At 33.8% G+C, this 26,519-nt stretch overlaps 1 protein-coding gene and 1 pseudogene across 13 annotated transcripts in view; one reads left to right on the top strand and one right to left on the bottom strand.

Annotated features, from left to right (window-relative positions):
- The window catches only part of Rapgef6 (Rap guanine nucleotide exchange factor 6), a 214,313-nt gene that overhangs the window by 42,735 nt on the left and 145,059 nt on the right, over positions 1–26,519 (bottom strand). For 8 of the 13 annotated variants that reach the window (XR_013439379.1, XM_040271793.2, XM_040271791.2 and 5 more), the window contains 8 exons: positions 25,269–25,433; positions 22,019–22,126; positions 19,775–19,978; positions 17,555–17,663; positions 12,706–12,946; positions 8,042–8,199; positions 5,606–5,620; positions 777–1,017 (listed from right to left, as the gene is read on the bottom strand). Coding sequence is in view for 11 of the 13 variants with exons in the window: in XM_040271793.2 (XP_040127727.2) it covers positions 777–1,017; positions 5,606–5,620; positions 8,042–8,199; positions 12,706–12,946; positions 17,555–17,663; positions 19,775–19,978; positions 22,019–22,126; positions 25,269–25,433 (1,241 nt within the window). In the remaining 2 variants the exon portion in view is untranslated. The remainder of the gene's footprint in view (positions 1–776; positions 1,018–5,605; positions 5,621–8,041; positions 8,200–12,705; positions 12,947–17,554; positions 17,664–19,774; positions 19,979–22,018; positions 22,127–25,268; positions 25,434–26,519) is intronic. The other 5 variants (XR_013439380.1, XM_040271794.2, XM_005335794.5 and 2 more) reach the window with 1 other exon arrangement.
- LOC144366045 (SERTA domain-containing protein 3-like) lies at positions 13,629–15,361 on the top strand (annotated as a pseudogene).

Genomic DNA, 26,519 nt, shown 5'->3' with positions numbered 1-26,519 from the left:
TAATGAATGGTTTCTTTTGCCTACACTAGGCGTTTCAAAACTAAATTTAAGGCTGGGCTGTAGCTCAGTGGCAGAGTGCTTGCCTAGCATGTGTGAGGCACTGGGTTTGATCCTCAGCACCACATAAAAAAATAAATAAAGGCATGCTGTCCATCTACATCTAAAAACCCTAACTTTATATATATTCAGATACTGATACAGATTTGTATTATTCTGCTGCCTCTTCTGTAAAACACAAAAAAACAAGCATTAGAACACACTACTGATTTTATAACTTTTTTTTTTTTTTTTTTGCAGAAGGGCTACTTCTCAACCACTGAGCCATATCCCCAGCTCTATTTTGTATTTTATTTAGAGACAGGGTCTCACTGAGTTGCTTAGCATCTTGCTTTTAGTGAGGCTGGTGTTGAACTCAGATATTCCTAACTCAGCCTCCTGAGCTGCTAGGATTACAGGTGTGCACCACCTCACTCAGCTCTGATTTACCAGCATCTTGCTTTTAGTGAGGCTGGTTCTTAAAAAGTTAGCAAACTGTTTTCTCTTTTATTATCTCCAATTTATGGAAGTCTTAAGAATAGCCTAAGATTCTATTTCATAATTATAGAGACAAGAAAATCTTAGAAAAGAGAGAAACCCTACTTTGAATTTTTAGAGAGAATTCAGTAGTAATAAAACATGACGTTTGTACTTAAAATACGTGTTTTTAACAAGGAATCATAACTGCCCCCTCCCCCCCCGCCAAAAAAATAATCACATTCACTAAGAAGCTCATTCACCTTCCATTGAGTTGAATTCTATCAGCTAATTTGGAGAACTGGTCAGGAAGTCTTCTCTGCTTTATGACACCCTCTGGAGTAACAGAAACTTCACAAAGAGAATATGTGTCGGATGCACCAGTCAAACCAAATTCATGAACAGCATGACAAACTACTTCTTTAGCTGTAGTGTCTTTACTGATGATAATGTAGCAACTTTGCTGATCTGCTTTGAAAACTCTTATAACTTGATCAGGAATATCTATATAAATAAAAAAATACCTTATTATTTTCATGAAAATTACTTTTAAACTCTTCAAAAACAATTTGGAACATAACTATTTCTGTAAATGTTGCAATTTATTTTTCTATTTTGGGTAGGTGATTAATTATTCATATAGAAATCAGTGTGGCATTTATTAATAAAAATGTTATCTACTTTTTTTTTTAGGTGACAAAACACGATAATACATGTTCAGAAAGATAAAAATTAGGATCATATTATTGTCTAGCTTAGAACTCATATTTTTTTCATTTATTATAAACATTATGATGTCAATGTTCTATAAAATTATTTTAAATACAGGCAAAGAACTCCATAATATACAACTTATATATTTCAATTATCCAAACCCCTAATGATAAACATTTATTGTTTACCATTTTACATATTTGTTAAGATATTATGACCTAGACTCCTTCCTCACCCCCAAAATGGATAAATATTTGTAGGCAATCAGATTATTTCCTCTGTGAAAACCTTCAAAAAAAAAAAAAAAAAGCTAAGCCTTAATTTTTCCTTCTGGTACTGTAGCTCTATCACTACACTACACATCTCCAACTCCTTTTATTTGAAGACAGAGTCTTGTTAAGTTGCCTAGTCTGGCCTTGCACTTATGATCCTTTTGCCTCAGAATCCTGATTATCTGGCATTACATCATTACAGCCAAGCATGCATCACTGTGCTTGGCTCTTAAAGATTTTTGAGACATTGCCAAAATGTCCCCCAGTGAGATTATATTTTATAATCCTCAAATGTGAGAGCATAAAATTGTTGATCCTTATTTAAATGGTTTATAGAATAATATTTTACGTCACTTTCCTCCTTTTGAAAGCCCCTTTTCCTCCAAAAATATGTGATTATTTTATTTTTCATTTCTTCGGTTATTGATGAGATTCAGTAACTGGTATTGGCTCAAAGAATAATTAGTGTTTCTTCTTTTCTAAAATACCTTTTGATATCCTTTATGCTTTTCCCCACTGAATCATAATAGATATGAACACCCACTCTACTTTACAGAGGTAGATCTCCCCAATTTTAATAGTCTATTGTATTTCTAACAAAGAAAGGTTTCAAATGTTTATATGTTTAAACATCTGTCTTTGCCCTTGTGAATTCTGCTGTTAACAGATAAATTCCACCTGTTCCTATAATAAGAATTATGATATGATCTTTTCATTTTTTCTGTCCTACTTGATTAAATCTTTTTTCTCATCATAGAGTACGGGTTAAAACTTCCAGAACAATGTTTATTATGCTGGCAGTTTAATGTCAATGTTTTAAAATAATCGAAAAGTGATTTGAAAGCATAAACAAATAGTAAAAAATTTCCGATGAAAATAAGTTACTCTTATAAAAATTCAGGAATGTTTCTTGTTGTGGCTTTTCTGTGTGTGAGTGTATGTGTGTTGACTGTAGTGGAATGGATAGGGGAGACTGTGGTGGCTCAGTTAACTTTTTGTCTAGCATTGACTTATGAGCATTATATAAACTACTAACTTTTCCTTTGTTTTGTTTTTGGTACTGGGATTGAACCCACAAACTCTAAACCACTGAGTCAAATTCCCAACTCTTTAAAATTTGAGATAGGGCCTTGCAAAATTGCTGAGGCTAGCCTCAAACTTGGAACTTTCCTGCCTCAGCCTTTTGAGACGCTAGTGGGTAACTATTTTTTATTTATTTTTTAGTTGTAGTTGGACACAATACCTTTATTTTATTTATTTATTTTTATGTGGTGCTGAGGATTGAACACAGTGCATCACACATGCTAGGCGCTCTACCTCTGAGCCACAATCCCAGCCCCTGGGTAACTAATTTTTAAGAGGAAAAAAATTAAAAAATTTGTCTTAAAAGGACAAAGAAAGCAATGCAACATATATGGCAGGAAATAATTTTATGAAATAAAGTGCCCTCTCACCACAGATAGTAACACAAAAGACAGAAACTGGCTCCTGGGACTGGAAGATTCAACTGAATATAGATGAATGTATTTCCAAAGGAATCTTGGCCAATGCATTCTGAATGCTGGATCTACTGTCAAGTTGAAAACAGAATGCTTTCAGGTTTCTATTGTAAGAAGGATGCATTTAACTGTTTTTCCTTGATGTATTCAAAGATTTGAGTAATGGATATACTTCTTGTTCAGATTTCTTGCCAAAGAGCCAAACCCTTAATTTGTTGCTGATAGCATCAGGTGTCTGAAAACTACAAGGTTTAAGGTTGGACTCTTTAATGATCCACCAAAATCAGAGATGCTTCTCTACAATGTCGTAGGAAATTATTGGAAGCAGATGGGTATTTTGGTTTGTAAGGAGAAACAAAGTGGTTTCACTATTATTTTAACTTGTTAATAAAAGACCAAACAATATACAGTTATTCCTTATTTTGATCCTACCCTCTTCATGAAATGGGTCCTGGGCTCCAGAACTGGATCTGTTTACTAGAGCTTTGGAAGCTGAGCCTCAGCAAGTGGTACTAGAGGACCTTGAGGGAATGGTGAGGACTTCCTTATCCTTTGTATTACTTTCTTCAGGGGAATTTATTCACAAAATCTGGTGGGGGGGGAATTTGCACATACTTCATGTTCTCTTTCCCTGATGCTATAAAGTCTTTTAGGAAGAAACACTCAGTTGTATATCTTGCTGAATGGGGTGTTAAAATGCTACATTCTGTTAAAACCATCTGTTCTAGACAAGGAAAAGGTATTCTCTAATCACATAAGAGAGAGTCAAGTATCATACAGAGGTACCTCTAGCACAGATCTACGAGTGGAATTCAAAGGGTACCCTATAATCCAAACCCCGATAAATCTGCCAATATAATAAATGCCATCTTGGATAACCGAGACATTAGAGGAAAACTTCTTTTTACTGACACCAACGACAGTGTAAATCTTTCTCTATTATTTTACAAATAAGTACTATTATATATATTCTTTACAAACATATATAATTTTATTAGTGGGAGAACACATGTCAAGAGCGATACTCAAATGAAAGGACCTTTTTTGTTATCTTTTTTTTTTTCGGTAGTGCTGGGGATTGAACCTAGGGCCTTGTGCATTCGAGGTAAGTACTCTACCCCCAGCCCTGAAAGAACAAGAGCATCCTAAAAAAAAAAAACAAAAAACAAAAACAAAAACAAAAAAAACAAAACAAAACAAAAAAACTCTTTCTACTATAAATTGTTAATTGAACATTAACATTACTAGTATGTGTCAACATGTTCCAAGTGATAAAGATACAGTCATAAATGAGATAATCTGCTCTCAGGGAATTTACTTCCATTCAAATGAGTAATAAATGGTGTTCTAAAGAAAGACAATAATCAACCAAACAAGGAGATTTCTTGTAGTAAAAAGTCTACCAAGAAAACAAAGTGTAATGATTTAATGGTATAGATCAGGAATTGGTACACTTGTTTTTCTGAAGGGCCAGGTAAGTAAATATTTTAAGTTTTATAGGCCAAGAGGCAATACTCATGATATTTTTCAGGTACTCATATAATGAGAAAAAATTTTTACTGACAAAATTTCTACAAAATTTTTACTGACAAAATTCAAAATAAATCAATAATGGAAATGGAAATATAAAACATGTAGACATAAGTGTTTAGAAACACTGTAAAAGTCCACTGAGGAAACTGCTGAAAAGAATTCTATCAGGTGCTTAAAAATTTTGGTGGAATTGGGCGCAGTGGCGCATGCCTGAAATCCCAGTGGCTCAAGAGGCTGTGGCTGAGGCAAATGGATCTAGAGTTCAAAGCCAGCCTCAAGCAAAAGCAAGGTGCTAAGCAACTCAGTGAGACCCTGTCTCTAAATAAAACACAAAATAGGGCTGGGGATGTGGCTCAGTGGTTGAGTGCCCCTTAGTTCAATCTCAGGACTGTGCTCCCCACAAAATTTTGCTAGACCATCACATTCTAATACAGGAAAGTATTCAAGGTATCTTGCTAAGTGAAAGAAAAGTACAAGATTGCATTTGAGATGAAAAGAATAGTGTACACATTTTATGAATAATAAATTTTTTAAAGAATACATGAGAAAATTAACTAAATTCTGGGGAATAGAAACGTGTACACCAGATTTTTCAAAAAACTATGATTATGTTTCTTTATAATTAAAAGCTAGTAAAAAATGGCCCTCAGACTTTCAATGCAGAAGTAAGTTTGCTACATTAAGTAAATCAAGTAAGTCTTGTGCTAGTAAATGAAAAAATAAGGAAAAAGTTTTATTGCAAACTCAAAAACAAAACAAAACAAAAAACCCCTTAGTTTCAAGTTCCTTTTAGCCACACTCTGAATTTTTTAGGCTTTATCTTACATTTGGTTAAAAATTTCAAAAACCTTTTCACGAGCTTTAGAATAGCCCGTACACTCTGAATATAGAAATAACACATACACATTTAATTTTTTCCCAAAGAAAATGACTAAAAGGATACATGCCAGTTAATTCTACCTCGTAACAAGAAATAAAAGTTCTATTTCCTGTTTTACTCAATTCTGTACCATATGACTTTTTGAAAATAACAAAATACCACAAAGACTAGGAATGGAATTCCAAAATACTTACAGTAAAAACCAACAGCTGTAAGGCAGCAAAAATAAAGCAAAATCATAAAAATGTCAGCAATTAAAATAAAACTATCAATAGTTTTGTAGTTCTGCCCCCACTTTCATTTTGATCTAGTAACAATTTTATACTTGAAGAATAAACATAACTGAGCTCAAGACTGATAATTTAAGCTTGGCTGATGACACATAGGTACTACAATATATGGATGTGATGTGCTAATTTCAGTGTGATTGCATATTATGTGAGGAGATGAATTTTGAATTAGTTGTCAAAAAATATTTTTTTTTAAAGATAAATAAAAATACTACCACCACTAGGTAAAAGGTCTTTCACAAAGTCACACATTTTGGGGCTTAAAATATATTTTGTAAGTTAAATACATATATGCATTTATTTACATTACTAACACGGGCACAGTCTGTAGACTGAACCATATTAAGATTCACTCAATGGATTTTAAAAAGGTATTTTCAGTCCTTTTAAAAATGTTTTCAAGGAAGAGAAATTGCAACCCAATATGTAATCAAGTTGGGCAGTATCTCCTCTTCAGAGGCCTAAATTTCTGCTCCATGGGGCTTAACTGAAAGTTTCTAAATTTTAACAACTTTAACCTCTTTTCTTTGTTCCCCATCTAACATCTCAACTTACTTCTTCTCTCATTCTCTCTCCTATCCCATAGCCCATTCCTTATTACCTTGGCCCTATATTCTACATATGCCTATGGCAAAAATACAGACAAAAATTCAATAAATCTATGTATCATATACCCCTAAATACTTGTCTTATGAATGTAAGTATATTTAGCTTCTGCTCTAGTAGTGCAAAAACATTTTGTAAAGTTTATATATGGTATAACAAGCATCACTGTAGAACACAATTCACACAGGCACGAAAAGAAATTTCTAACCTATCACATAACAAATAAAGACAGGCCATGAAAATGTGCTGGGAACTTCTGAAAAAAGAGCAAGTAACACCACAGCAGAGGGAGCTGAACTTCCCAGATGAGTAACATTTAATTTCAGCATTGATGAAAAGAAAAAGTTGACTATATACCTGTAGAATTCTTTGTCCAAGCCACATGGACAAAGAATTCTACAGGTATATGCCATATTCAAAAAAGGATGAAGAAACAGTGGGGATAACATCAGAATAGGAGGTAAGAAAGGAGGTTTATCCCAGCAAAATGTCCCACACTGGTAGTAACATTTCCTTTATATAACAGAAACTGAATCCAGATGGTAGATTTTCCCACCCCTATGATACTTCAGTGCTTGCTTTCTTACCCTTTTAAGTTAATTAACTTGACAGGTGGGTAGCAATCTTTACATTAACTTCTGATCAAATAAGGAGAGTGATTTCTGTATTGTAAGTGAACACTCACTGATAAACTGCTAGAAATTTCTAAACAAAGTAATGATTCACTAAAATATTTATTCTTGAAAAGAATACTGATAATGACATAGAAAGTAAGTTGTACAAAAACAGATAAATGGGTTTAGTAGTCGCTCTAGTGGTTAAGAGACAACTGAATTAAAAAGGAAAAAACCACGTACAGAATGACCTCACTGTTTTTGTATTATGTCCTGGGGTTGTAAGTTGCTATAATGAAACACAAACTTTACTACTACACTTATGTATTTTCTTCAAATATGGAGATTTATGTAATTGAATTTCCTTCTTTCTTAACACTAGCTGTTGGAAATGAAAATTTATGCTGCACCAGAAATATGATGATCTTTGTGGAAGCATTTTTTTCTTTTCTCTTCCCTGGACACATTATATTGCTCACTTAATTGTATGTGTCTTTTATTAAAAGCCATTTTGAATTTCTTCAAATGATAATATCTAGTTTATTCTTCAAAGGTGTTGATCCTTTGGAGCGAAATTTTAGATTATATAGTTAAGTGATAATTTCTGTCTCCAGGCATCAATAGATATATAAAAAAAAAATTAACTTGATGTGTCACAATGAAAGTCTGAACAATGAAAAAGATGCTGTAATACTTTGATAACAACAACTACTTTAGCTTCAGGTATTGAGGGAAAAAAAAAATCACTGCTTTTAGAAAATTACCAAGGCATTTTTATATATCCCTAAGAAAGATTAGCGAGGCCATTTAAATTTTTCATACTTTGGATAACATGTTTCTTGGCTAAGAAGTGTCTGTTTTCATTTCACTGCTCAGATAATAATTACCAAAAGACATCTAAATCTGTGGTCAAGGGTAGTTTTTACGTACTTTTCTTTAATTTTTGAGGAAGTACTACGCAAGTTTAGATAAAAAGATAATCTTACTGCTTTCAGCATAAAGTCACCTAGAGGTAAGAGAAGGTAGCAGGCAAGCAAATTTAGTATTTACTGCATGGCCCAACCATTTTTCTATTCATTAGGTACCAATTTGTCTTCATAAAATTATGTGTGAACATTACCTGAAGGATTGGAAAAGTCCAATATGCTGGTAGTAGGCTGTAGGAGATCAGGGCTACTGGATGAGAGTGTTCCAGGAATAGGCATTATAGCTAGGCTGTGTCTACAATGCCTTGTTCCCACAATGCTGTCATCTTGTGATTGACTCAGGCCTCCATCACTTAAAAAAAAAAAAATCATATATCACTTTAAAATATTAGAGGGTATTTAAACAGTAAACATTTTTATTCTCTATGTATTAAGGTATAAAAACCATTTCAAAATGGTGATCTAAACAACTGGATTAAAATATTACTGTAATTTTTAAAACAGGATAATTACAATGATGAAAATAGAAATATTTTTAACAACTATGTTCATGTAAAATTTAATTTGTACATCTGAGTAATTCTACTGCATCATAAAAAAGTCATACTCAGTTTCAACTGGTTTTGGTAAAGAAACTGAACCTGAATGTTTAGGGAGCCCTTGAAAAATTTGCCAGCTAATACATGGATGCATATTTTAGTGTCCATTAATAAGTATCCAACTATGCATAGCTAAATTATAGAAAGTGTCCCTTCCTCCCTACTTACAACATACAAAATCCAGAATAGGAAGGAAGCAGCAAAAGTTAATTCTCTTTTAAAATTAAAAAAAGTTATTAATTAAGTGGCCAAATTTAAGCAAAGAAAAAACTTTAGAATATTTTATAAGAATCTCACAGGCAACTCTAAATCTACCTGTAAGTGGGAGAATGGGGATACTGTTACTTAAGTTTTATGATTTCAAAATATAAATTTTAAAGTAAAACATTTCTACATAAACATAAGATAGCAATGGGGGAGGGCATGGAGAAGATTCCCAACAGCATCAGTAGCAAAATACCACTTCTAGGGTTTTCATTATATTAAAAAAACAAAAACCAATACTTTCCATTAATATTAGTTCCCACCTAAATTTATTCAATGTACCATTATGCCTAGTCCTTGTTGTACATTCAAACAGGCAGTATCACAGAATACTTACCTATTATCATGGAAAGGATAAGGCTACAGTATTAAAAATGAGTGATATGGGGTATATTTAGAATATGTTAGAAGTAAAACATGATTTAGGCAGATTAGAAAATGATGCTAGAGAATTGTTAAATAGCTGAAGAACTGTTAACAGCCATACAAGAGAGAGCCAGGACAGACAGCTGAAGAGTTGGGGAAAGAATGAAAATGTGGAAGAAAGCAAAGACTTCTTGTTACTGTTTTAAGAGCAAGCTTTGATGTCAGATAGACCTGGGTTATTAGCTGTTTGACCTCAGGCAAATTTCTTTCTCTTGCTGGACCTTGGTTTTCCTCATATCTATACCCCCAAACTATTATAAGGATTAAAATAGGTAAAGAAGGCGAATATTTTGGCAAAAAGAAGATAAAGTACTTTTACCAAAATTAAAATGAGAACCACACAACCCTAAGAAAGAATATTTATTTTAATTAATTTATATTGAAATGCAGAAAAGGACAGTATGGGAACATTTGTTCTCAAGGAGAAAGGAATCTATCTGAAAAGTAAGGCAAAGGAAATATCCTATCTGATAAGTAATTTGAGATTACCCTAAATTGGCTCCTTATAATTTGTATTCCTAGATGTCACAGTTAATTGTTTTTAAAGAAGGACAGCTTTCATAGATTCTTAAGTAGAAATAAAGATTTTTTTTTGAAGCAACAGCCTTTTTTTTCTTTCAGTTTTTGAAAACACATCTACCAATATTTGGACAGAGGGTCAGAAAACTGAATCCAAGAAACTAAAGTTAGAGATTAGTTAGTACTGTTAATCAAGTAGAAGAAACCTAAATGACACTAAAAGTTAGAATTGTCTATAAAAGGGAATTAGTTGCATTAGTTATAGCAAATTGGAATTCACTATAGATGCTAAGAGATGTTCATGAACTACTAAAAGACCTTATATCACATTGATGCTATTTAACATTAACTCTGCTTTCTAATAATGAATTGTTATGCCACTTAGTTGCTGTAGTCATGAAAAGCTGGTTATAAATTCATGGCAATTAAGGTGTGAGTATATATAAATGAAAATTATACTTTCATGTACAATCCATGCTATGACAGGGATGATACAGTATTTACATGGCAAAATATCCATGCTTGAAGCTGAATTGATAAAGCCTATTTGGCAAATAAGTACATCAACTCTTACCAAAACAGTTTCCTGAGAGGTGATGCAATAATAGAAATAAGACATTTGTGAAAAATTCCTCAACAATTCCCTGACACTAGATTCACTGAGAATAAAAGTACTTAGTTTTATATTATAGAACTATAATGGTTACAAAATAGCATCAATATGCAAAATAAAAAATAACTCAAATATCAAAAGCAAACAAAAAAGTATGTTGATAAGAAGTTGGAGAATAAAAATAATTCCTGATAAGCAAGCAAAAGAGTCTACTATTGGGTATGTTATAATCAATAGTATATATGATTTAGGATTTTGGAATTATTTATTCTTATCTCAAGTATTTGCTTCCTTACATTCTTTCTTTGTTCCTTTTAGAGATACCGAAATTCTCTCCTACATCTCTCTGAAAACTCACACCCTACTCTCACAGAAGTTAAGTACTGCTAAAGGAACAAATCAAGTCTGTTCTTGATGCCTCTCCCAAAGCATCTGGGCATATAAAAGATATCCAGTAATTGCAGTCATTTCAATTAAAAGATAACAAATATTCAAAGCAGAAATCCTGAAAAATACAGAAAGCAAGGGAAGAAGGGAAAAATTATCTATAAAATTCTTCTTTACAAAATCTTCCATAATCAACATCTTGGTATTTTCCCTTCTAGTCATTTTTGCACTCTGCAGTACAATGTATTTAACTAAACTCCTGTAGCTGAAATTATTAGTATTTTATTTCATTAAAACATGTTTAGTAAAGACATCTAAAGTGCAGCACATTTTATTCATGTTTGTATCATAGCAAAACAGTAAATATTTCTTGGTTAATAAATGAGGAAAATTAAATTCAGAAAAATCCTTCTGAGTTTAAGTGAAACTATTCTACTAGATCTTTCTTTTTTTGGTACCAATATAAGGTGATAATGTAGAAGATACTCAGCTGACTACAGATGATCTCAACTTCCATGCTTCCTGCTGTAAGCAAAGATAGAATCCATGCACAGTAACTAATTCTCATTTCCCAAAGGATTATGTGGAGATGATATATTGATTTAGTTGCCTGAAACTTGAGTATAGCTTACTAGAATTCAACACTAACAAGCTGAGGTGAGTAATAATTAACATTATTCTCAGGTTTTAAATGATATACATGTCAAAACTCTGCTATCAGTCAAAATGAGAACCACTTAAAAGATTCCAGACCAAACCCACTGGGGTTTCTAGAAGTACAAGTCAGAGCACTACCTTCTAAAAAACTCTGCTTGTGAATTCTTTTCTGTCTTCTGGTCTCTATTTCCCACAGTGACTTCTAGTTATCACAAAACTGACCTCCCTCAACCTCTTCAATGTGTGCTGGTGCCTTTTATATTCTCCTTACTTGATCCCCATTTGTGAGAACAAGACTTTTCTTATAATGTTTGCTAGAGTATGTACAATATTAGCAAATTCTGCTATTTAAGGTTATGATTTTTATAAATCCTTTACTTCAAGGAAAGCAAGGCACTCACAAAATGAGTTATGAATTTTAGAGAGAGAGAGAGAGAGAGAGAGAGAGAGATATTAGGAACAAAGCTTAAAGGAAATTAAAGGAAGAGCAAATGTACTTCTCTGGTTGGAAATTAGAACTTTAGGAAGAGCATTTTCTGATCTTTAAAATCTTTGAGAATTTTAACTATTAAAAAATACTGAAAATTATATATGTGGCTCTTTGAATATGCTTTTTTCTTCTGATTAATTCACTATCTTAACTTATTTGATAAGTATTACTTGAGTGCCTACTATAAACAAGTATTATACCTATATTTCAGTGTTCTCAGAACTGCTTTATGAAAGCAGTTACAAAAGTTTTGTATTATATATATGTATAGTATATAACATAATCATCATAAAATATAACAATATATGTACATCTGTAAAATATATACCCATATAATATATACTAGAGGCATTCTCAACCATGACTCATCAGTGGACTGACTTAATTGGTATTTCACAGACTTTAATTTACATATAAAATTTTCAGGTATTACTTAATTTTGATGATATTCTGCTTTGAAATAAAAAATAGGTTTGACTAAAGTTTAGCATTAGACTTCAGGAAGGGGAAAATGGTGCCATGATTTAAAACCAAAACCAAAACAAAACAAAACAAAAAAAATGATGGTAGCAGTGAAATGTGTCCCAAGATTGTCCAAATTAGACCAGGGACTGAAATTTGACCAAAAAATATATAAAAATAGGTCTCAGAATAAAAAACTAAGTGTTTTCTAAATTCAAAGTAACATCAATAGAATATTATATAATTTAACAGTGGTAAGTAACTTCATAAAAGCCATGGGGAGAAATTTAGAATTTATTTTCTTATTATAGATTGCTATGAGACTTTATAATGCAATAGCTACATAAAAAACAAGAAATGACCCAAACTTCCCTCTCCCACAATAAAAAATTTACAATCAATATAAAAAATTCCTACATGACAGAGAGTGACAGTACCTACCTAAATAGCTTTGGAGGCAAGATACTAAATCGTGTTTTATCCAGAATTTTCCTGATTTTGTTTCTTCCACCTGAAACAGTATTTGCTTTAACTTTCTTATTTCCTTTCTCCTGTGATGTCTGTTCAATATCTCCTGGGACATCTTGAATTGAATGCCGATTACTTTTTTTTTCAGCAATTTTTGGAATATGAGGAACACCATATTTCTCTTGTTCAATCCTACTAAGCAACTCTTTGAATACTGGAAATAAACAAATAAACCTGTCATTTCTTTTCATTAGGAAGCTTTTACACCAAAAATAAATTTAAAGGATAAATACAATCACTTTCTGTTATCTGGCCTTTTGCAGCCCATTCAATTAAACAAGATCACCCATCCTTTATCTGCTTTATCTACTTCTTTCTTCAGTTTTCAAACCTGACTGTACTTATGATGTTGCCCAACACTGATAAAATGAAGTCACTTGAGGAAATGGACAGAAAATGGGTAGGCTGCCAGCATGTTTAAAAAATCTACAGGTTCCTATTTAGGTAATAAGCAATATAACTAACTACTTGATGTTATAGAAATAGATTATATGTGGAATGGTGGCTGCATACTCTGGAAAATACACTTAAATAACATAACCAAATACAAGTTATAAAACCACTCAGCTTATCACAAGGCATAACTTTGAGCAATATACTTTACATGAATATAGTGTGCACTGATTATATCCAACCATACTTCTACCTTCCTACCCCGCCCTCCTGGCCCCTAGTAACCACTATTCTACTTTCAGGTCAACTTTCTTAAGTTTCTACATGTGAGAGAGAATATGCCATACTTGTCTTTCTATGTCTGACTTATTTCACTTAACATGATATCCTCCAGCTCCATCACTTTGCTCCAAAATTTGCGTTTTATAAAATGGCTGATATAAATGGCTGTATGTACTATATACACACAGCATATTTTCTGTATGCATTCATCTGTTAGTGGGCACTTAGACTGACTCCATATCTAGGCATGATGAATTAGTGCCACAGTAAATCGTCATGCAGCTATCTCTTTTGTATACCAATTTCATTTCCTTCAGATATATACCCAGAAATGGGATTGCTGGATCATATGGTAGATCTATTTTTAACTGTTCTTTAAAGTGGCCATATTAAGTTACATTCTCATCAATAGTGTATAAGACTTCCTTTTTTTTCCCCCTCGTCTTCATCAGCAATTGTTATTTATTATTAACAGCCATTCTAACTGGGGTGAGATGTTACCTCATTGTGGTTTTCATGAGCATTTTCCTGGTGGCTAATGATACCAAACATTTTTCCATATTTGTTTTTTAAACCACATTTTTTAAGTTCTTTATAAATTTTGGATATTAACCTTATGTCAGATGAATAGCTGGCAAATATTTTCTCCCATCCTGTAGGAAGGTTTTAGCAGAAGGATGATACCATTTTATTATCAATTCCTTCTACTGAATGCTTTTGTCATTACCACCATATTTTACATCACTCTAAGAATTGTTTCTTCCTCAATGCCTCCCCCCCGCCCCCCGCCTTCTAACATGCTGTTCTTGTTTCAAGGGCTGGATTTTTAAATTGCTCTAAGCAGAGTTCTAGAAATGTTTTTTGTCTCTTCCTTGAATGTCCCCCTTCCCTGCTCCCAATCTGTAAGATCACTTATTAGGGATTTCATCATGCTCTCTTGATGATCCTAATTACTTAGTACAGAATACTAAGTAATACAAAATGGCAAGAATGATTTGCTATGGTATCATGTATACAAACATTTTCTTTGCTTACAAGATCCATGCAGGATCTTGGTGTGAAGACCAGCTAAATTAAAGGGAGCAGCTTTGACTACTCTCTACCACCCTCCACCCTAGACCCTAATGATGTAGTTCTGCCCCTGACCAACTGTATTTTTACAATACCCATTTTACAAATGAGGCTCATAGAAGTGACCTCACATCATTTCCCGAGATCACACAACTGAGCAGTGTCCAAGGCAGAGTTCAGACCTGAAATTCTCTATTTCTGATCCAGGGCATCTTGGTGAGAGGCCTGAAGAGGAAACACTCAGATTGGAAGAGGAGGAGGATGAAAAGTGGGACTGAAGTTCAGCAAGCCTTGGGAGCTGCCAAAAAGCTCTGCTATACATCTCCCTAGACAAAATCCAGCGCAGCCTGGGCTCCTGAGCACCCAGCCTCTGCAGGCATGTCCTTATCCACAAAACCCTACAGCATCTCCAGGCCGCCATTCACCTGGCTCCAGCACCTGCCCTGCCCCAGCCCGCACCCGCAGCCCCTCTTACTGGGTGAGGAAAAGATTTCTTCCTCTCCACCACCATCGGCTCTACCCTCAGGGAGTTGGAGACATCCATGGATGAGACAGAAGTACCTCAGAATCCAGTGGCTCCCCCAGCCTCCAGAATGAAGTGCTACCCCAACCTGACCCAGTCTTCTTGGAAGCTCTGAGCTCCTGGTACCTGGGGGACTATACCCTGGATGACTTCTTTTTGAACTTTAACACATCCTGCAGTGGAAAAGGAGCCTACCCTGCCCCCCCACCCCCCGAACCTCCTCACAACCTCTTCTGTGTCCCAGGATCCTGGCAGTGGAATGAACTAGATCACATCATGGAAATCATTCTCGGATCCTAAAATTATCATGGGAACAGAACCCTTCCTCATGGCGGCCTCAGTGGGCTGGATCCCTGGATGTAACTCGTTCGTGTGTGTTTTGATAGGAGCTCCAAATAGTGACTATGGTCTCCTTTCCTCCCATTTCAGGGTTCCACAAACTTACTTGCATGTGTGTGTATCTGGTTACCTAAGCCTTCTGTGAAGATAGGTCTTCCTGAATTAATTTATCTGTTCCAAATGCCTTAATAAGACTCTGAGAGTCTGACTTTTCACACATTTCTTCTGCCTTTCTCTCCAGTTCCCACTCCCCTTGTGACCACTGGGTCCTCAGGGAAGATAAAGTGGGGCCTGTCAACAGTGGCAGAGGTGTGCTGCCAGGTTGCTCTAGAAACCCAGGCTCTGCCTCTTGAGGGAGTGGGAGGGGCTGATCTCTTTTCCCCAGGTTGAACCCCACTTTCTTGGCAGGACCTCAGTCCCAGCAGCTTCCAGATTCAGAACCAGGCCGGACCATGCACAATAGGGTGGAAACCAAACTGCTCCATGCTGCATTATTTAAAAAGAAAGGCAGGGTTTGTGGTGGCTTTTTTTTTAAATTGTAATTTTTTAATTTTACTTTTTAAATATTTATTTTTTAGATGTAGTTGGACACAATATGTGGTACTGAGGATTGAACCCAGGGTCTCACACGTGCGAGGTGAGCACTCTACCACTGAGCCACAACCCCAGCCTCATTTTTTTTATTTTAAATAAAAGTATTTTGAAAGGAAAAAAAAAAAGGTCCATGCAACATCCAGTTTGACATTTTGTTATTCTTACCACTCAGAGGGTTCTAGGGTTCTGAGAGTGTGGGTTCACTACCTTTCGTATCTTTTAAAATTTAAACTTATTTATTCTAATTTGTTATACATTACACCTTTTGTATCTTTAAACTTACTTTTTCTGTCTTTCAGACTTAATGTTGTTAAACACTATATTATGCTATCTATATATTTTTGTATATAATAATATTTGATACTAATTAGCAATCAATAAGTGACAAGAAAAAAGTAAAGGCATTGGATCTTTACAAGAACCTTATGAAATATAGCTGGAGAAACTGAAGCCTGGAGAGTAAATAATCTGTCCAACATGCATAATGCTGGTTTCATGTTTTTCAAAACTGATATCCCTGTGGTTTAAACTAAAAGCCGGTGTCACTAAATACTAGTGTCACCTCTAGGAAATCCAAAAACTCTGAAGGCTTACTTACTTATTCTTTGATAAGTACTGTATAGTTGCCAACTGACTGTTATATATCGGAGTCAACATGATGTAATTCAGTCAAAGTGACTCCAATAAAAAGAGGAAAAAATAACAAATGCCTCCTTTTTCAATATTACTAAGCAGAGTATAAAGAGGAGTTACAGTGGAAAAATTAAAACTCACACTTCCTTTCTATAGGCATAGTTTTAAAAGTCAACTCTTACTTCTCTAAATGCAACTGAAACCTAGGGGAACCAGCTCTTAAATAAAAACTCTTAAATTTTCTTTGACAATTTTCAATGGCTATACTGTATTTACTGTTGCCTTTCTCTGAATTTTAACAAAAATCTTGTGGTATCAAATGAATCCAAATGACAATAAATTCCTTCTTAAAGTTATTAAAAAACCCCATAAATTTCTTAATAAAAGAAGTACAAGATGAACATTTGCTTTGTTTATATGACATAATCAACATTTTTACACAGGAAGGTAGAGTCTCTTATTAGAAATCTGTAATTCACTGATCATTAATTCAGTGCTTTAATTAATTTCCATGAAACAATCTCGCATTTACATTATTTCAGAAAGCTAGTTAAAAGATTAGAAGTAGATTAATTTGTAAATTAGCAGGGAGAAAAAACCTGATTATGACTCTAAGTTCTATTCAGGTCATTTTAAGTATTCCTCTCCCAGAGTATGATATATAACAGATTCTCAATTGATATTTCATAAATGACTGAATGAATGTAGTTGTATTCCTACTTTCAAACTTTCTAAGATATCAAAATAATAAGCACAAATGAAAAGTGAAAATTCTAAATTGTACTACACACATTAGCAATCCTAATACCTTAATAGCTCAGATAAGAAATGTTTTACATTTTATTTTTCTTTTCATTGTTATGACTTTACTTTTCTATTACAAAAACAAAAAAGCAAAGCTCAGACAGTATTTACAACAAAACTTACCAAAAATATTGGTCTTCACAGTTAGTGCAAGATGAGTATTATTCCTCAAAATTTCAAGGGCCTTTGCAAATGTAATATTCTCAAAATTCTGTCCATTTACTTCCATTATCTTAAGAGTATTTGAAAAATACAAATTAAGAAGAAAATGTAAAAAGACAAAAGCTTAAAAGTTTATGCTGAAAAAGTACAGTAGGACTTCAATAAAATGTACCATAAGTAAACAACGGCTCTCTTTGTGAGAAGGTAGATGGATATTTATTTTTTTCTCCTATATGGTTGCATTTTCCAAATTCTCTACTGTAAATTATATATATATATATATATATATTTTTTTTTTTAAAGTTCATTCACTTTTGGATAATAGTAACTTTTTAAAGTTCATTCACTTTAGGATAATCTTTTTTTACAAAGATCACAGAAAAGTTCATAAATGAAAAATTTTGACCATATCAGATCATATCAAAAATTACCACCTGTGTGTATGTATAGTCAAATATCCTATGTGTAAATTTACTGCATTTAAAAGTGAAATAATTCATTTGAAAGTAGCTCTCTAAATATATTTAAAAACCTGCTGTCACTGATTGTATCAGGTAGCCAAACAATAAGAAGCATAACTGAGATAAATTCTTTTTCATATGAACATCAAGGATTGCCCAATTTGGCTTACCTCAGAATTATACAAGTTTAGTTTTAAAAAATGCCAATTCCAATAAAGAGTGATAGAGAGAGAAATATAATTAATAAAAAATAATCAAAAAAGAAGAAAGATCTAGGGGACTGATATAAAACTTCCAAAAGGATAAGAAAGAATGCATAACAATACATTATGAAAAGAAAATTCTACAGAAGTAAAATTCAAGTTAAAAAAGACCTGCATCTACTAAAACAGATAATACAGTATTATGCAAAAATAATAAAAATAAAGAGATCCCCTTTTTTGAGGGTGTGGGAGTTGCTTAAAGCCTCAGATCATCTCCACAGTAATGGAGAGGGCTGATGGAAGAAGGAAAAGCAGATTAAATTTCATTCTTAGGAATTTGGGTGGCTAAGGTAGGAGGATTGAAAATTTGAGACCAGACTCAGCAACTTAGTAAGACGCTGAATTAAAATAAAAATCAAAAGGACTGGGGAGGTAGCTAAGTGGTAAAGTGCCTCTGGGCTTAATCTCCGGTACCAAAAAAGGGAAAAAACAAAAATAAAACAAAATCTATCTACCTACCTATCTATCTAGGGCTGGGGATGTAGCTCAGTGGTAGAATCCTCAAGTGTGAGGGAAGCTCTAGGTTTGACTACCAGTACCACTACAAAAAAACAAGAAACAAAAAACTCAAAAGTCTCTTGGAGCAGAAATCACCCATTGGTTATGAATCACTATTTTGAAGTATAGCATCTTTCAAAATAGTTTTTTATAATTTGAATATCCTTATCATATTAAAAAAGTGATAGTATGGTTCAGTTAAAAATTAAAATAAAACCACATTTTAACTGAAGGAATGAATAAGTTTTTGAACATGAAAAAGTAAGTTTCTCAAGTGAGTCTGATGGTATCTAAGATCTGGAAACAACCCTCTGATGTGCATGAGTATCATCTTAGAGAGCTTTGTTAAAAATACAAATTTAGAAACTTTATCATTTGAGAATGTAATAAATATGCCTGGAAGGACTGAGGTTAGCATGGGAATTGCATTTTTAATGTAACAAAAGGTTATAAGTAAATCACATTTTCAAACCGCCTGCTCAGTAGTTACCTTATGTCTAAATGGAAGAAATGGATCATCAAATTCCTTTCAGTGTCTCATTTTTTCTGGTCCTTCACCTGACTCACTTGGCTTATAAATGTAGTATGTTATCATATGAACATTATTTAAGTTGATACCATCACTTATGGTAATCTTCAGCCACTTACATAAGAAGTGAAATGACCCTTCCTTCAAAATTAATCCTTGGGGTATGAGGCAGGCCCAAAGGAGGTCATGATGATGAGGCCTGGTTGAGCTGGTTCAAATGCTAGATCAACTTTTTTATTAACAGCAGTGGATATATAATAAATGTGTTTAAAAAATAAGCCATATTAGAATACCACCTCTTAAGAGGCACTCAGACAAATACTCAAACTGACTATATCTACTAAAGAAATATCGGATAAGAACAAAAATAACAGACAGACTATTGTGTTGATAAGATGGCTTTAATTTAACTGGTGAGTCATTTACTTACCTGATCACCACGTTTCAGTCCTGCATCAGCAGCTTTGCTACCAGGTTCTACTCCTTCAACAAAAATACCAAATCCCTTCTCACTTCCTCCATTAAGGCTGAAATTCAAAGGTGACTCTCGAGAAGCCTTTTGTAGCACAACCTGTCTCCACTTAGCCTTTGCAGCACAGGCGATATTCAATAACCTAAGATGACCATTCATTTTCTGTAAAGTAAAAAAAAGAGTAAAATTATGTCTTCCTATAGGCTTCTAAAATCATCAAAAATTATTAAAATAAAAACTGTAAACATAAAAACAACTAAAGGAGAGGGCACGTCTACTGCAGTACACTCTCAAGAATAAGATGTCTAAGTACAATTTTATTTTTTTAAAGTTTTTGTTTTGTTTTTAAATATTTATTTATTTATTTATCTTTAGTTTTCGGCGGACACAACATCTTCGTATGTGGTGCTGAGGTTCGAACCCGGGCTGCACGCATGCCAGGGAAGCACGCTACCGCTTGAGCCACATCTCCAGCCCTTTGAGTATGATTTTAAAGACTTTTAGATAATCACAGGTTAGCAACTGAAGAGGTTGAGGCAGGAGGTTAGCAAGTTCAGGGCCAGTTTCAGCAACTTAGATAAGTTAAAAAGAAAACTGAATATCACGGCTGGGGATGTAATTCAGAGACAGACTGCCCCTGGGTTAAATCCCTAGAACCATCACTACCACCACCAACAACAAAAGATTTCAAAATGTTATCTCATGCCCACAGGGATGATAAAAAAATTACTTCTCATTCTCTGAACTTTCGTAATACAAACACCTATCTTGTTCATCTCATGACTATTGAGGTTGGTGTGCCTCTATATCAGGTTCCCCAGTCCCTGTTCATTTCTCCCCATTTTACAAAGCAGATATGCTGAGAAGTCTATAGGAACTAAGGGGTAAAAATTGGATCAAATCTTCCATTTTTTTTCTTCTTCAGGCAACTCAAGCCACTAAGACTCTGAAGACTATAATTCTTGAGCATCTGCTATATGCCAGGATTGTTTTCATATTGTTATTCATTAACTCACTACAATCTTCATACAATCTCATTGAAGTAGGGGCTATTATCTTTCAAATAAGCAAACAGGAACATAAAGGTTAGGCAACTTGTCCAAATTCACATATGGAGTAAGTGATGGAGTATGAATGTTAATTCAGGCAAACTGATTCCTGAGCTGTACTCTTTTAACTATTATACTACATTATTTATTTCCAAAAATTTCAAGCTGCTAGAAGCAGACAACCTAGTTGCAGCTGAATTCTATGTGACAAGGAGAATAAAATGTATTCATCAATAGCTACTGTGGAAGTTAAGAAGACCTTGAAGGAATTTTCTTAAATACTGTATATTTAGAAAAGGTGAAAGCACATGTAGCAGGGAGATCCACAAAGTCTTAATGTAGATCAGATATAAAAGATATGCACTGAAAGTTGCACATACTTGGAAACAGCAAGACTGGGAGAAGAGAATACAACAAAGAACTACAAAATAGTCCGGTTTAGATATAATCTATAGTACATAAGAAAAATCCTGAAAAAGTAGATGAGTGACATGAGTATAAGGTGAGACACTACTTTGGTAGAAAATATGGTGTACTGGGCTGGGGATGTGGCTCAAGTGGTAGTGCGCTTGCCTGACATGTGTGCGGCCCGGGTTCGATCCTCAGCACCACATACAAACAAAGACGTTGTGTCTGCTGAAAAAAAAAAAAAATTCTCTTAAAAAAAAATGGTGTGCTAACAAAGACAAGCAATATGCATTGTTTGTACTTTAATATCTATCTTTTGGACACACAGAATGGAATAGAAGAAAACTAGAACTAAGACCATTTAGCAGGTTACTATAATAGAACAGGTATAATGAAATAATAAACTCCTAAACTGGGAAGTAGAAAAGAAATGGCTGAAAAAGAGACCAAAAGCAAAGACACATATGTATACATAAATGCCTAAATCAGCGACATGGGTGACTATGGACTGATCCACATATGCCCAGTACTTAGAAGCCTGAGGAACTAAGAGATACTAGTCTTAAACTAAAAATGAAAAACAGAGTCTAAAAGGATGATTTTTGTTTCAGCTGAGGTGGCAGAGTTACAGAGTTCTCAGAACGGACATTTAGTATGCAGGATAATACAAAAGCCGCTGCTGTTCTGAATAATAGCTCTTGCTGAGGAGCAGCAACTCTGAATAAGAAATTCATTTGAGCCTTACTGTATCTTCCAGATTTTTTTCAAATTCTTCCAGAAACTGAGTCATAGCAGAATCACCTTCAAAATCATTAAAATGATTATTTACCCATAATAATACAATCCGTGTCACCTGTGGAAACACAGAAAAGGCAGCATATGGTTATGAGAGGCATTATTTCTGAAAAAGTACATTCCAAAAACATGCCCCAAACTAAGGAAGAACAGAGCTTTATGACTAACCTCCTTCTCCCCTTCCTTGAATATAAAAAGGCTTGTTCTAACAGAGACATGCTTTAGTCTAAAATTTTGCTTCCTTGGGTACACAAAAACAGAGAACTCTGTGCATTCAGAAGATAAAAGTCATCTTATATTCATTAAAATGGAATAAATACATGGGATATGTATTTCAGAGCATCTCAAAATACAAACTTCATATCATAAGAGCAGGTAATCATATAAAAATAGTATAAGTGTTTCTATAGCTAAGAACATATTTAACCCCAAATTTTAATGAAAACAAATCTGATATTTCATTCTTGTAAATACTGTCAATTTTCAAAAATGGTGAATTGGTTTTACTTTGCTCCATAGATTAAAAGTAAGAAAATGTTAAGTAGTAATATAGTTAGCAATGTAATTTTGAGTCACATATTTTCAAAATTATATAAAATGCACATGCACATAAAATTGACCATTTCAATCAATTTAAGGTGCACAATTCAATGGCATTTCACACATTTATAATGTTATATGACTATCATCACTAACTAGTTTAGTAAATGCTTCCCATTCTGTCCTTTCTCCAGTCCCTGGAAGGTACCACTAGTCTACTTTTTTATGTATTTGCCTATTCTGGACATTTCATATAAACAGAATCACGTAATATTAGCTTTTTGTGATTGGCTTCTTTTAATTAGTACTTTGTTTCTTTTTATGGATGAATAATATTTTATTAAATTGCTATATATGTTTTGTTTATCCATGATAAACATTAGTGGGATATCTGGATCATCCTCACTTTTTGGCCATTGTCACTATTGCTATGAATATCTGTGTATGAATTTTTGTTTGTGAGCCTGTTTTTCAGGCACATACCTAGGAGAAAAATTACTGGATTGTATGGGTACTCTATGTTCAAATTTTTGAAGAAATGTCAAACAGTCTTTCACAGAGGCTATATTATTTTACATTTCCTTCATTAATATTGGGGGTGGGGTATCTAATTTCTTACATTCTTTGTTTTTTTAATTTTTTTTTTTTTGGTCTTTTTCCTTCTTTTTACAAAGCCATCCCAGTGGATACAAAGTGATATCTCACAATGGCTTCAAGCTGTATTTCCCTAAGACTAATTATGTTGAGCATCTTTTTCATGTGCTTGATGGCCACTTACGCATTTTCCTTGGAAAATGTTTAAGTCCTTTGTCCATTTTCTAATTGTGGTGTTTGTCCTTTTGTTGCCAAATTGTAAAAATACTTTATATATTCTGGATGCTAGACCCTTATCAGATATGATTTGCAAATTTATTCTGCCATTCCATGTGTTGTCCTGTATTTCTTGATAATACCAATTGATACAGAAAACATTTTAATTTTGATGCAATTCAAATATCTATTTTTTTTCTTTTGTTGTTGTGCTTTTGGTGTCATATCTGAAAAACTACTGCCAAAACCCAGGTCATCATGATTTACTATTATCTTTTCTTGTAAAAATATTATACTTTACTCTCTTATATTGCCTCTATTTTTTTTTTTTTTTTTGTGGTGCTGGGGATGGAACCCAGACCTTGTGCCTGTGAGGCAATCCCTTTACCAACTGAGCTGTATTCCCAGCCCCTCTTATACATTTTGAGTAAATTTTTATGAATGGTGTAACCTCTGATATATTTTGAGTAAATTTTTGTATATGGTGTAAGGTAAGTAAGAATCCAATTTCATTCTTTTTTTTTTTTTTTTTAAAGAGAGAGTGAGAGAGGAGAGAGAGGGAGAGAAACACAGAGAGAGAATTTTTAATATTTATTTTTTAGTTCTCGGCGGACACAACATCTTTGTTTGTATGTGGTGCTGAGGATCGAACCCGGGCCGCATGCATGCCAGGCGAGCGCGCTACCGCTTGAGCCACATCCCCAGCCCCCAATTTCATTCTTTTGCATGTAGAAATCTAGCTATTTCTAAATCATATTTTTTTCAGTCTCTAGGCATGCCTTTATTTTCTCAAGAACCAAAGTAATTATAATTAATTCCAAAAAAAAAAAAAAAGGAGAGGAAGACAAGTCTGTAGTTTTGCACACTTTAATCTCCTAAATAATACAATTCTACAGTTTAGTAAGGCGTGGGGGTGCACACCAGTAATCCCAGTGACTCAGGAGGCTGAGGCAGGAGGATCACAAGTTTAAAGACAGCCCTGTCTCAAAATAAAAAAAAAATATAAGGGGCTGGGGATGTAGCTCAGTGGTTAAATGCCCCTAGGTTCAATCCTCAGTATCCCCCCACCCCCCCAAAAAATCAAGTTTGCCTTCATCTAACTTATTTTCTTTGCCATTATGATCCTACTTTTTATTTTCTTAGAATAACTTACTTCCCACTAATTTGCTGAGGTATTACTAATATTTCCATTAAACTGTACATACCATGAAACAGGCAAAATAATCTATTTTAAATAGCAAATAACATTTAATGCAAATTCAAAGAAAGATTTAAATAAGTAGCAGGACAGAGAAATTAGGATTTAACATATTGTTTTAAAATGATTATAAAATATTTTGGTAAAATTCTAAAACACTTATACAGCTATTATGTTTCCTCAATTTAGAGCAATATCACAGCCTTATTTCAATTTTTGCCTTGTAAGATTCATGTCCAAAAAAAAAAAAAAATTCATGTCCCCTTGAAACAGGCTACACTATCATAAAAGTCGATAAGCAGATATATGTCTATACCAATTTTATAGTCTTACTAATTTTTTAGGTGAACTAAATTTTGTTATCAAAGTAAACATTTAATCTATCAACTGCAAAACATTCATTAATAAAATGTAAATGTTGTTGTGTGTGGTGGTGTATGCCTATAATCCCAGCAACCCAGGAGGCTACAGCAGGATTGCAGGTTTGAGACCAGCTTTAGCAAACTAGTGATACCCTCAAAATAAAATAAAAACAAAAATAAATGGGGTTGTAATCCAATGGTGAAATACTCTTGGGTTCAATCCTCAGTACTTCAAAACAAAAATTCTACATTAAAATCACTTTCATACCCATGATATTTTTAAAACCAACCTTATCCCTTAAGCTGTCAATCTTAAACCATTCCAAAAGCTTGATTCCAACATCCAAAGGACTTTTAAGAAATGTCCTATAAGTTAATAAGAAATCTTCTATATAAGTTGGGTCCACAATAGAATGTTCTTCTATTAAATGCATAATGAGTCGCTCAGGTGTTGCCTAAAAATCCAAGGACAAAACGGAATCAATTAACTCCCATTGATTATTTTCCTTTATAGCCACTCCCTTATATAACTCCCCAAAGTAATTTCACCTTTAAATCTTTAGCGCTGGGAGAAACTAGTCTTTCTAGGTTGTAATGCAGCAGTAGAGGTTTAGATGAGAAAAAATATAGAAATGAGTACCCAAAACAGTATTTACTCAGCTGTACCTTTTTCCATTGGCATCCTCAAGAAATTAACTGATTTATTCCTTGTGTGGGCTCTTACTGCCATTTCTAGTATAATGGGGGTATATTGTGGTGAGCCGTTCCTGCGGACTGTGGTCGCCATTACATGATGGCGCTGGCTCTGAATAAACTGCTGAAAGAAGATTCCTGAGTCGCGTCTTCCTTGCGGGCAAGGGGGTCGTGACAGTATATGACTGTCCCAGGCAAAAGAAGGAAGAAGCAAGAGGTTAAGTAAAAAAAAAAAAAAAAAAAAAAAAGGGTGGGGAGAAAGAAGGAAAAAAGAAAAAGAAAAAAGGAAGCAAGCAAGCTTTTTTTCAAATTTATTCCACTTCAAATTCTCTTCTGTCCCAAGCTGCAGGAATAATATATCAGTTCAAAAAAAGCCACTTTTACTGCTGTTACTTCCTCAAATAGTTTCCTTCTCATTTTATCTCTGCTAGCTCACCATCTTGGGAGGAATGAGAAGTCCTATAGATAGTTTTTACATTCAGAGTTTTAATGCTTGCCTGTCTGTAAATTTATCAAAAGAATACAAACATTTACCATTGCTCCTCTTTGAGCTTCTGAATTAAATAAAACAGATGGTAAGCCTGATATAAAAATTAACTGTTGCTCATGACGCCAAACTTCAATTTGCTTCATTCAAACAACTTGTTGCTCAGAATAAATGTACATTAAACATACTTTAGTACTACAAAGTACTTAAGAATTTTATCTTTTTTAAAAAGGTGCCCACCGCTAACAAAGTATGTAAATCATTTCTCTGAAGGAAGTCATAAGACAGCATTTTCATTTAACTAACTTAAGGAACAAGGAGACCATAGATTATTCTTATTCTTCCACCCTCTAAAACACCA

The sequence above is a fragment of the Ictidomys tridecemlineatus genome, chromosome 1 (assembly GCF_052094955.1).
Source record: "Ictidomys tridecemlineatus isolate mIctTri1 chromosome 1, mIctTri1.hap1, whole genome shotgun sequence".
NCBI lineage: Eukaryota > Metazoa > Chordata > Mammalia > Rodentia > Sciuridae > Ictidomys > Ictidomys tridecemlineatus.
The sequence above is the reverse complement of the archived record's forward strand: the minus strand, read 5'-3'. Positions and strand labels throughout refer to the sequence as shown.